Raw genomic sequence first — 12588 nt, forward strand, 5'->3', positions numbered from 1 at the left:
GTATAGATGGGGAAGTATAATACATTCCATAGAGTTGGGAGCCAGCACATTTAACTAAGCATCTTTTTGCTATAAAAGACTGAGGAAAGTTCTCCACAGTCTAGTGCTCTGGTATCAAATAGAGTATGAAAGACTAGAAGTTGCACCATCTGCAACTTCAAAGTCACAGGGTAGTGTACCAACATCTCCTTGTACTTGGTCAGGCATAAGATAATTTTTTGTGGAAAAAAAAAAAAAAGAAAATATTCTTTTAAACAGCTTATATTATTTTTCATTCATTTTCTGGAGAACATCACCCCATTAGATGAGGACATTTCCTTCACATCGTCAGAGGCTGTTAACAGTTCCACAAAATTTTTCACCAACTACTTTACTGGAGTAAATTTTCAGTGCAAAATGGCAGTAACCATTCCTTAACATGGTTCCAAGGTAACTGGAAATGGTTTGATTTTGGTATCAGGACCAAAATTTTTAACATTCTGACCAAATTATTGACTTTTGCATACTGTACTGAAACCATCTCCCATACCATGTAGAAGTTCCTAATCATGTGGAATGGTTTTCCCGATGTAAGGAATGATTAAGAATATCACGGCTCACAATTTATAGTGAAGTTTGGCACAGTAGCCTCCTACCTGTGAAGCAATGTTTCCTTATTCCCATCCACAGCATCAATAATGGATTCCTCACCAGCATAGGATGATATCATTAGTTTTACAATCTCAGTTGCTCCTTGAGTGGCAGCAAAATGAAGTGCTGTGCATTTTTCATTCTTTAAATGGGAGAATAAGACAAAATTTAAATATTTAAACCTCAGCAACCTCACTTCCTATCTATCAAACACACTAGTGATCTAGCCCAGGATTCGTAATTCCTAAATGCCTAAACTTCTATGCAAATAATGAAACTTTAGTCTTTTACTGAAGTAGTAGAATTCTAAAGAGATTGTAAAGACCAGAGAAGACTAAAGAGACAGTTTTAAAGGATTACTACAAAGCTTTTTATCATTCTACGCCAAGTCCCTAAGATAAGAGATAATTATACTCTTAAAAATTTTTTGTAGTTTCATTAAAAATCAGACAGGTGCAGCACCCTTTCACATAACAGATAAAGAAAAGCTACAGAAAATCATAGGAAGGCCAGTACAAATCAATAAGCAAACAAATGGACCTGTATAATACAGAAAATGCATTCTTTCAAAATGTCCTTTACTTCCTAAATGGAATATTCCTTAGGAGTAATTCTTAAATCAATTTTTCCGCAGGTTAAAAATAACTTGGTCTAATATGTCTTTTAGCTATTATAAACTAGACAGTCATAAAGTAATTAAGCAACATATAAATTATTAGAACAATATTTGCCAAAACAGGATTTCATTTCACTAGATGGGATATATGCCTGAGGGTTTTGACTTTCTCCTTTTTAGAACAGGAACATTTCAGTGAGTGCATTGGAATGTGCTTTTCAACAATGCCATAAGCATTCTCAAAACAGTCTTCCCCATCACAAAATCAGCAGCATAAATCACCTCATTCAAAAGCTGTGTTCAAAGAATCAAACCAATAAAAGAAGGCTAAACTATATTTGTTTTTGCTCTCATTAGTTGATTTCAGCCTTGCAAATATCTTGATTAATGGTAGATATGTTTAGAAATGTTTATTTATGAATGAAGCTGGGCACAGACCCTTACACCAGCAGTGCTAGCAGCTGGTAGCAGCAGTAGTATCATGAATTTGTGTTTGATTACAAAGAAGATACTGTGAAGGCCAAGGCAAGGCTGATGATAAACAAGAACAATAAGAAAGCGTAAGATTGAAGATCCCGTTTCTGAGAAGGGATGACCTTATGTAACTTGTGTAAAAAAAGTTCACATTTTGCCCAATTTGAATGAAAGACTTGTTTTAATTTGCTGCTCCCTCAGCTTTGTTTTGGAAGAGACAATGAGCAATGATTTTTTTCATACCACTCAGAGATTTAGAGATACCTAGGTTTTATCAAAGTTACATTTCACTCCACTCTGAGTTTTACCTGTTTTAGATCGATTTGGGCTCCAAATTCAATGCACATTTTAATCATGTCGAGGTCCCCACTTTGAACTGCCAAATGAAGGGGACTGCACTTTCCATTATTGGTAAAATTGATGTGGGTTTTAGCAGAGTGACCCAATTCTTCACCTGAGAGATGAAAATTAAATGGGTTTTTTTTAAAAAAAAATGAAATAACAGAAGATACAAAGGCTTTCAAAACAAGTATATTAAGTGTGGAATATTTTTCCCCCTCAAAATAGGAACCTCTCACATCTATCATTAAACAGTGGATTAACACACTAAATTTCAGGAAAGCAGCTTGTTTGTTGCTGCAATCATATAAAAGTTGTGAGCATGAATTGCCCATAGGAATAACTGCATTAACTTCTTGTAAGGTCAAACACAGTTATAAGTGCTTGTTTCCATGGTTCTTTGAGAACTCAAGCAGTAAACTGATAATGCTAAATCCTACTCACTGCTTGGGAACAATATGCTTACCTTTTTTTAAAAGAATTTCCATACATGTTTTTGCACCTGAAAATGCGGCTGCATGGATAGGCATACATCCCGTTTTGTTTGGTTTACATATTTTTCCTCCATTTTCAATCTGAAAAATAATGCCTCAATACAGCTTAATGACATACAGAAAAATCTGACAAATGCACATACTATTTCAGATATAGTCTCCTGTATAGCTGTCTCTTTGAATACGCATTTATGAAGTTTATGTACAAGCATCTTTTGCATATTATATCCATACATCTATACATGCATATGCTTCATTTTGTGAGGGACCTGCAAAAGCAGTTTAAGTTTTTTCCTGAAGTTTGCCACTCAGATAATTACATATATATATATATATATATATATATATATATATGCGCTCTTAAAAGATTAAAGTTTCTTAGTAACCCATTCAAAGCAACTTGAATACTAGGTCCATGATTAACCTTCCTGCATTTAACAAAGAGACAGGAAGAGAATAACACTGCACCAAGATAGACAGAAGCACATAAAAAATGATTATACATACCAGGAGTGTCAGTGCTTCAGGATTATCCTTGTAACATGCTACAATTATAGGTGTGTTTCCTGCTTCACCTTCCAAATTAACATCTGTACTGCTATGCTGGACTAAAATCTAAATGTTTAAGAAAACATTCAGTCAATCATAAGCCAAACAAAATAACAAAAGCCTACTCCATTATTTTTGTTGTTTACCACCCATAGCACTCTTGCAACTTTTTCATTTTGCATGCCAAACGCCCACAGTGCATAGGCAGAGGAGGAACAAAATTCAGGAGAATGTAAACATACACAGAGTATTTTAAAGTCTGATTTAACAATTTCCCCAGTAATGTGAGAAAATATTTTCTGTAGCAAATTACAGATGGAGATTTTCAACTGAAGTTTGTTTAAATGTCTTCTGATATTCTCTATTCCCTGGCAAGTGGCAATGTTGTGGAATCTGCTCAATTAGGTATCTATTGGACAGTTATATATGACGAAGGGAGATGACGCTTGAGGAGAACTGAGACCCTGCCAGTCCTGAAATCCTGCTTCAGTTTCTCTGCTAACACCTGACACTGAGCTATCAATGTCATCAAGTACCATTATGACTGCTTCCAGCATTTTTTGGGAAGCAACGGATCTGGAAATTATAATAACCATATTGTACTGCATATTTATTCCCCTAGCTACATATTTATTTAATTGTCTTTCAGTAATTCCTGTGATTTTTTTCTATACTAAAGGAACTGGCACATTTTAATCACTCTCAGGCAATTTGGCAATAAAAACCAAAGGAGAATTATCCTGAATAAACAACAGAGCGGAGAAAAATTGAGAGCATAGAGAGATCAAGAACAGAGCTGCAAAAGCATCCAAGCCCAGAAGCTGATATAATGACATTCCTGAAAATGAGCTTTGTATTTCAGATTTTATTGTTCTTAATTCATAATAAATACAGATTTTGTAAAAGATGTGAGGACAGTGAAACATTTCTAAAGGACTGAGTCTTGAATACAGGTATATGTGTTTCTTTCTTTTGTTTAGATGAATTAGAAAAAGTGAAAAAATTAAAGGGAAAGGCAAGTGATGTGATGTTAAGGTTGCATTCACCTAATAAATGGAAGAACACTTAGAGCCATGGTCTAGCAACCGCAGCAGTAGTGGATCAAGGGTTGGACTTGATGATGTCAGAGGTCCCTTCCAACCCAGCTGATTCTATGATTCTATGAAATTCTAAAATTCTATCCAAATGCTGCATATGAAGTGAAAAATCCTCACTGCGCTTAGACAAAGGGATAAAAAGTTATGCTGCTTAAAATCTCAATGCTTCTGCTATTTTACAAGGTTCAATATGGACACCTTAGTAATTTCTTCACAATATATTTCTGTGATTTTTAATTGCAGAGTTAGTTCTGCTACTAATCAATTATTAGAATGTTGGTTTTAAGAACTGTGCTTTCCGATTAATTTTAATCTGTTTTTTTTAGAACTAGTTTCAAGAAAGTGTTGATACTTCTAAGACTTCCTAAATAATTGCAAAAAACCAAATTGGAACATTATAATTTGAAATAACACATGGCTACATGAAGTTTTAGTGTTAAAAAGAACCTTTTTAAAGAACATTCCTTGTGTTTGAAAAATTGAAAAGCATTTTCCATGAAACACAATGACTACTATCATAGCACAAATATCACCATTTCTAGAAATCAGTCACTTTTTACTTGCTCTGCTAAGACACAAACACTTCCATAAGCATCATATGTTACACATCCTGCTCCCTAAACAAAACATATGAGGCAATACAGCATATATCAACAAGGTCTTCGTGCTCGGCACACAGCTGCTGTTGAGCTACTTATCAACTGTGTATATTTTCGTGGACTTTAGACTTACCTTCACAATTTCATTATGCAGGGACTGAACAGCCATATGCAAAGGTGCCATCATATTGGAGTTGAGAATGTTGGGATTGGCTCCTCTGCTGAGAAGCAAACGAACACTTTCAATCTGGTTTTTCTTTGTGGCCCAGTGCAGTGGGGTATTTCCAGAAGAATCCATCACGTTTAATACTAGGTCAAAGGAGAGAAACCAAACTAAAATAAAAACCAAAACAAAGCCATCAAAAGTTCTGATTGCAATGGGAAACAAAAGGTGTCTTTGATGAAGTTATAGATCTGTGGCACCGCATTTCTTCGAAGAAAGAAAGGAAAAGATTTCCTGTCATGCAGTGTCTATTTCTTGCCCACTATTACATACCTTTTTTCTCACCCCAAGAGTCACTTGATTTCCCTCTTTCCTTGACTATTCTCTTTCCTTTTATTTGACTTTGCAGCCATTGCTTTAGAGGCTGCACAGAACAAGTAAGTGTGAGTAACTTAAATAAGAGATAACCAATAAATGCTTGCAAACTGTAAGAAAGTTAAAGACCGTATCTATTCTGTTTCACTTAAGAACACAGAAGTAAATCAAGTCACACCAGTTGTAGAAGTGGTCTGTTCTACACATACATTTTGAGCTTGAAAATTGAAGATAAACTTCAAAATATATTCTAAAAAAACAGGACGAAAATTATATACTGAAAATAAAAAGAATATGTTTCAGCCAGAATAATCTAAAATTAGAATGGTCATCATTAGGTGAAAAAATGAGCTTTTCAGGGCCATTGGAGGTTTTCTCAGTAGTCTAAAGTCTATCAGTGCAATCTGATGTAGTTCACAAAGCTTATTATATAACAGACACATAACAGAAAGTCAGACCTACTGTACATCACTGCAGTTTTCTTTTTCATATCTGAAGACTGATACTTTGCATCAAACAAAGTAAGACACTTATGGATTCACTGCATTAGAGACAAAACAGTTCTAACATAACAAGGGTGACTCAAACCACACCCAAGAGAGTGCAAACTGTGGCAGACAGTTTGAATTATATTTCAATCTATAAATGGAGATAACACATACCAGTTCTGTTTCAGTTGGGCGATGGACACTTCGATTATTGAACTTTTTTATTCCGTTAAATAAAATAGTTGATAAAATGCATGTTACCTTCACAGGAAGAGTCGTCTATGATCAACTGCATTAATTCTATTTGTCCTCCTTCTGCAGCATGATGCAGTGGGGTGGCATTTAATTCATCTACTTTTGTAAGACCAGAACGATTCTTCTTAATGAAGCTCCGCAGCCTACAGGCACTTCCATCTGAAATAACCTATTTTGGATAGAAATATTCTCATTTTCTGATTCTCCTAAAGGCAAGAAGTTAGCAACACTATAACGTGTTTCTATGGGCAGCTTACCACTCAATAATTCTCCCCCAGCTGTCTGGTTTCATACAGAAGTTTACAAATCCTGATCAGATTGGAACAACAGTGAAACTCAGATTGATTTAATCAACTGCAAAATCAGATCCAGATGAGAAACTGTGCAAAATTAAAACAAAATGGAGATCATCTTGAAGACATTATTTTCTCTTCTGCAGTGAGCTCAAGATCCTCCTTCCACAGTGGAAAATCTCAAACAAGCAAATTAATCACTTATATTTTTATATTCTTTCCTGCAGTGGCCATGTCAAATGAATCCAACAGAGAGGAAAAACTAATAATCTTAATAAGTTTCTTTTTTAGATCTTTCTACAGAGACCCTATGTCCTGAGCTTTCAAGCTCCGCCATCAGGCTTCTGTGATGTTCTTTATGTCGGACCAACCAACATATTTTTTAGTTTCAGTAGCATGCTTAGACCATCTCACAGGCTACTACTCAGTCTGAAACTGAGATCTCAGTATCATCACAGTGATACTCTGACAGCTGAGCCTGCACCTACTGACAGCTTGATACATTCCAGATACTGTGATTTACAACCAAAGCCCCCTATGGAAGCATGCTGATTCTTACTTTATGATATTCTCCAAATATTTTTTGTTAGACTGATTCAAAGCCCAGAAAACTGATAGAAAAAAATGTTTGCAGTAGAATGGGCAGGAACTTAACAAACAGATGTTAAAAATTAGGAGAGAATAAAAAAGAAAAACAATTCAACAAAATTGGGAGGGGAGAAAGGGAGAAAAATGCGTATCAAAAGTAATGTAAACCTTCCCAAAGATGTGTAAGCAAAGAAAAGAATAAGAAAAGGAAATCCCCTAAAATCACTGTTCCCTTCTCAGCTGGAAAAGAAAAAGAAAACTTTGCTCTCCAGGATCCCCTGAGTCACAAAGTCTCAGCAATTTTTGCTGTCATTAAGCAAATATACATTACAGGGCAGCCCATTCGTGTGCTTAAGCACGTGTTTAACTTCATTCAGGATACTAGTCCCACTGACTTCAGTGAGGTTACTCGTGTCAATAATAGTATTTGTCAATAACAATATTTGTGTTTAAAGATTTAGAAGACTGAGGTCAAATACAGGGTTAGCATCTGCTTCAGAAGTGCAATCAGAAAAAGCTAATAGAAAACATGTGATGTAATTGTGGAAAGGGTATTTAAGATGACTCAACTATCACAAAGATAACAGGTCAATTGCATACTCAAATATCTATACATTTTATACACATCAAAAAGCTATTTAGGAAAACCTTGTTACAGAGTCCAGTATTTTGTATTCCTTGTAATGTTCTTTTTTTATGTCTATTTGATGTAGACCACATTTTGCCACTCTTAACATTGGATTTACTTTTCAATGTCAGACAAAATGTAGTACGATGATAATTTCCATCAATATAAATAAGATTTATCAGCCAATACTGCTGATTGGCAGTATTTTGCTAATTTCATTAGCAAAATAGGAAAAGAAGAATTCAGTTAGGTGTTCTCAGTACTTCAGTTGGTAAAAACCAGCAAAGCAAGTGATTGTAAATCACAGCTCGTTTGCCCTTGCCTGAACAGCTCTGTAGTGCCAGGTCACCCACTAGGGTGATAAAACACGTTATGCTGAAGAGGTGTTGCTCAGGTCTACACCTAGCACACAGAAAACATACATGGCTGGAAATGACCCCAAGAGATATCTAAACTCATCTACAAACTTTGTCAAATTTGTTTAGCTTGCTGTTAAAAATCTCCTAAGTTACCCAAGTCTTCCATCCTGTAAGCAACCTCTTCCTTTGCTTAATTATTCTTATCCTTAAAAATGGGCCTGCCCAAAGTTTGGTCTAGGTTGCCTAGCAGCAATATAAAAACATTACTTCTCATCCTATTAGCTATTAAAAATGGAAGATTTTATGTCCTTCCTGGCTGCAATTTCATATTTGTAGGTTGCACTGCTGGTTCTTTGTCCCTCCATAATAGTTCCAGTTCTTCTAAACTTTCTTTTTGGCACATTTTTGCTAGATAGTCTACTCATTCCTGCCATGACCCTCCTTCCATGGACCTCCTTCTCCTGCACAAAGAGGGGATTTGAGATCCGCACCAGCCGCCTGCCACCCACCACCCACATCCTCCTTCTCCTGCTCCCCTCCTGCCTTCCTGCTCACTCCAGTCCAGACTTGGCCAGACAACACCTGGGCATCCTGTGCCTTCCCACGCCACAGCCAAGTCAACTTCCAGCCTGTCTCCCATCCCTCACAGATCTTCCCTCACGGCTCCACTGAGTGAGCAGAAAGGGTCTCCTGGAGGGAAGGCTCCCTGGGACACAACCACTGCCGAACCCGCACAGCTGTCTCCAGAGTCCTACCGCACCTTCATCCACCTCAACTTCGCCTACCTCACCCTCCACCTTCAGCCCTCGTCCCCACCACCAGCCCGGTCCCGCCGCCCCCTCCCCGCGCCCTCGGCACGCACCTTGAAGACATCCTGCGAGGCGACGGAGGCCGCATCCGCCTCGCAGGCGACGCCCTGGTAGGAGCTGGAGGCGGCCGCCTTCTCCCGCGACCGGCAGAGCCGCAGCAGAGAGCGCTTCATGCCGCCCGCCCGCCCGGCTCCGAGCAGCGCCCGCCCCGTCCGCTCCGGAGACCTGCGAGGCGACAGAGCGAGTGACGGGGGGGCCGGGGCCGCTCCTGGACACCCCGCGGCGGCGGGGGAGGCGGGGAAAGCGGGCGGGGGCCATCCCGATCCCGCCGCTCCCCGCCGGGGCGGGCATCCCGCCGGGCGGCGGCTCCCACCGCCAGCAGGCAGGGCCCGGGCGGGCCCCGGGGACACGAAACGCCTGTGCCCTAAATCACTGCCACCTACCCCCATATTACCCTCCCGGCTTTAAACCAGGGACTTGACTTGTCTAATGTCAACTTCTCAGCATTTACTTTGTAGCCATAAAAGTTTATTGCAGAATTTGTTTTACTGGCAAGTTTGGAGAGGAGTAGGAAAGCTGTAGGAAGAGTACAGAAAGAAGCAGAACGACGCGTTTCAAAGGGTTACTCTCTAAAGCGCCCGTAACTGAGTCAGTCTTTATGGAAACGTGTAACTCGGGGAACTAACAGTTTACTTAATGCAGCATGAGCAGCACTATCGAAGGTCAGGTAGTGCTTAGGAAAGCAGTAGGAGTCATAGCAGGTGATTTTTTGCCTGTATGTTCATGGTTTATGGCAAGCTGCTTCTTAAGCACTGCCAAAACCAAGTGTCACACCCCATACAGCCTATTTAATAGCCATCAACAAGCAATTCTCTATTATATTGCTCATTCCCCTTTTTAATACACTTTATACTGTCTGTGCCACAATATCCTGTCGCACTAAGTGCCGTAATTTCATTATATATTCGTGAAAAATGCTTTCTTTTACCACTGGCTTCACTTAGTGCTCCCTGGTGTTTTTATTTTGAGAAATGGAGTGTTCTTTTGCATTTTTTCATCCCTGTTAGTGCTCATAATTTCACAAAGTTATTCCAGCACTTTGCTCACTGATGGGGCTTTGTTCATGTGGTTTTCCTTCTTACGGATGCCATTTTTTTATCGCTGAACCGCCACATCCTGCTACTCTGAATCTTTTCCGTGTTTCTTTTGAAATAAAATGGTGAGACCTACATTGTCAAGGTATATTCGACCAATAGTATTAATTGTTTGTTCTATTTGTTTCTTCATTCCGCTCATAAATGTTCACGAATTTATTTGGGGTTTTTTTGAATGCCACTGAGCTAAGCTTCCTTGGAATTTTTTCTTCTCCACCACAATCCCTTTTCTAAATGGTGCTAGATAAATAAATAGCACTCAAGTGCTGTACACACTCAGGAGGCTAGTTAGGGTTATGTTTCCTCTGAATTTATCAACATTGAACTGATATTTCACTATTGTATGCATTTTTGGTCATTCTGAAAATTCAGTAGCAACTTCCAGATCATCAGAAGGTCTTTGCACCTTTATACCTACACTGACTATTAGGGGTCCTACAGAACCTCCTTGCTTTGCAAAGCTGTATTCCTAGTTCATATTTTTTAACCCTTAAGCAAATTCAGGAAATCCTTCTTGCCCATCCTGTGGCAGTTTAATTTCATTAAGACACTATGAGGAGGAACCTTTTGAAGAACCTTTCCAAATCCACTTATCACTGGCATAATTTGTATCATTTATGCGTGGTGGTTCCTTCAGAGAATTTCGTAGGCATGTGTAACACCAGACTTCTCTCTACAAACACTGTGTTTGATGTTTTCATCCCAGAGCCTGAAACTCCAGAATCATTTATAGTAAGTTTCTTAAGTTACACAACTTTAGCTAAGTAATCTTAAGATCATAAAGCTAAATATTCCTAAGACTAACTAGGTGGTTTTAAGAGCTTGTAGTGTAGATCCTTGATCCTGTTAATTATCAGGCAACATTAAAAAATGGAACAAAACCTTTTCTTCCCCCCACCCCCATCTTACTGGACCCATTAAGTATTGCATATGTTCAACAGTAATGCATTAAGGTACATTTTTGTTGTTATGTCATCATCAATTGTGACCAAAAGAAAGAGGGTCATTTATGCTATAGCAAGAAAGCTGTACTCAAGAAAGCTGGCCATTAGTGCCTGCAGAGATTCTAGTTATGTGACTTGGGATTAAGACTCTGGAGGAGCTCTGTATTGCCAAACACTTTTCGTGGTACCTCGATTAGAAGCAGCCCCAGTTGGTGAGATGGCTCACCTTCCCACAGTGAGGTCTCTTTGAATTCCTTGTCTGGCCTTGACTTTTCTGCTGCCCATAGTGTTCTTTATGAGAAATCAAACTCAACAGTCTGGATATTATGTAAAGAAAACAACTGCTATTTTCTGTAGGAATCATTATCTGGAAATAGAAGTGCCACTGAAATATCAGTAAGTAATATTAGTAACTCTATCATTCATTTTTTTCTTAAAATCCCGTAAATTGCGGTCAGAGGAATGCTGTGAAACAATAGAAGTCATGAACCTCAAACAACCATAGTTTTACTAATTTTCTTGAATTTGACAACACTGCCACCTTCTTTTAAAATTACTGCTAGTTTTCAGTGTTCTAGTAAATGTTTAGAAGAATGTTCAGAACACGAAAAATAGTACAAAGGTTTTCCATTCCCATTAGGATTCAAATGGAATTTTAAATGGGCTGACCACAGCTTTTATTTCTGCATAATGATTTGACATAAGGAACTAATTGACAGAAGTGGTCGAAGAGAAACCTTTCATACAGCTGTTTTTCCCAAGAGTGGATTAAAATACATTTATACCATTTCGTTTCAAACATGATCTTGCTAATGGTAGAAGCAGATCCATTAGTACAAGCAAAATTCACTAAAGGCAATCATAGCACAGCATTTAATTAAAAAGATGATTGTTTAATAATTAAATTGTATATACAGTAAATATGCACCGCTACAGTACTGTAGCCTTGGTAATGTTGTTAATTTTTCAGACCCAGGAATCATAAATTCAAACAAGTGTCAGTAATGAAAAGGATGCACTGTATGTTTTTTTGCTTTGAAAGTTATTTATTTGGCACTAGGATTATATAAACTATGGTGTGTAAAATGATATTTAGGAATTTGTGAGACAGCTTAATTCAGTAAGCCAAATGAAGTCATGACTCCAGATACTGATTACAGAAATTTTCAGAAACATGCTTGTACTTACCATGGAGGAAAAAAAATGCTACTGTCGTTTTTAAACAAGTAAGGTCAACTTGACCAACACTTGACACTTATGTCTAATGCATTTTTCATTGCATTCTTTGTTCTTGAGATTTTGCTGTAGTAAGGAATACGTTAGTATGCTCATCAGAAGGATTAAGTTATTGACAGGTTTATTACATGCCTAATTTAAAAAAAAAATAACAGGAAGTGGAAAACAATAATACATTCTATTACACTGCAGAGTCTTTTTTCTCTGATGATAAAATATGATATGAAATAATATCTTACAGATTTTAAATCCTACTCTTAATACTTTGGACATGAAGAAATTTAAGTAGAGGCCTATGGAGTAAATCTATGCTTTTAAGGAAAGTATAAAGTGATCTTATGGTTAATACCTACTCTAAGTAGGTGCCTGCCACTCCATGAGAATATTCTTGGCAAGGATATTTCCTAAGGTGTCCAGTACAGCCCAACAATTATTTGAAGCAATTATTGGCTTCAAGTTACTTCCTAGATAAAAATGTAAGGCCTTTTCCCTGTCAGA

The 12588-nt window shown here is 37.8% G+C and overlaps 1 protein-coding gene across 1 annotated transcript in view; it reads right to left on the reverse strand.

Annotated features, from left to right (window-relative positions):
• The window catches only part of TRPA1 (transient receptor potential cation channel subfamily A member 1), a 30726-nt gene extending 21797 nt beyond the window's left edge, over nt 1-8929 (reverse strand). The window contains exons 1-7 of the mRNA XM_017812398.1: nt 8810-8929; nt 6086-6248; nt 4932-5107; nt 3061-3168; nt 2526-2634; nt 2029-2174; nt 636-772 (exon numbers count right to left, since the gene is read on the reverse strand). Coding sequence (XP_017667887.1) covers nt 636-772; nt 2029-2174; nt 2526-2634; nt 3061-3168; nt 4932-5107; nt 6086-6248; nt 8810-8929 — 959 coding nt within the window. The remainder of the gene's footprint in view (nt 1-635; nt 773-2028; nt 2175-2525; nt 2635-3060; nt 3169-4931; nt 5108-6085; nt 6249-8809) is intronic.
• Nucleotides 8930-12588: the final 3659 nt, after the last annotated feature.

Source organism: Lepidothrix coronata, unplaced genomic scaffold (genome assembly GCF_001604755.1).
Source record: "Lepidothrix coronata isolate B3197 unplaced genomic scaffold, Lepidothrix_coronata-1.0 Scaffold36, whole genome shotgun sequence".
NCBI classification, from domain to species: domain Eukaryota; kingdom Metazoa; phylum Chordata; class Aves; order Passeriformes; family Pipridae; genus Lepidothrix; species Lepidothrix coronata.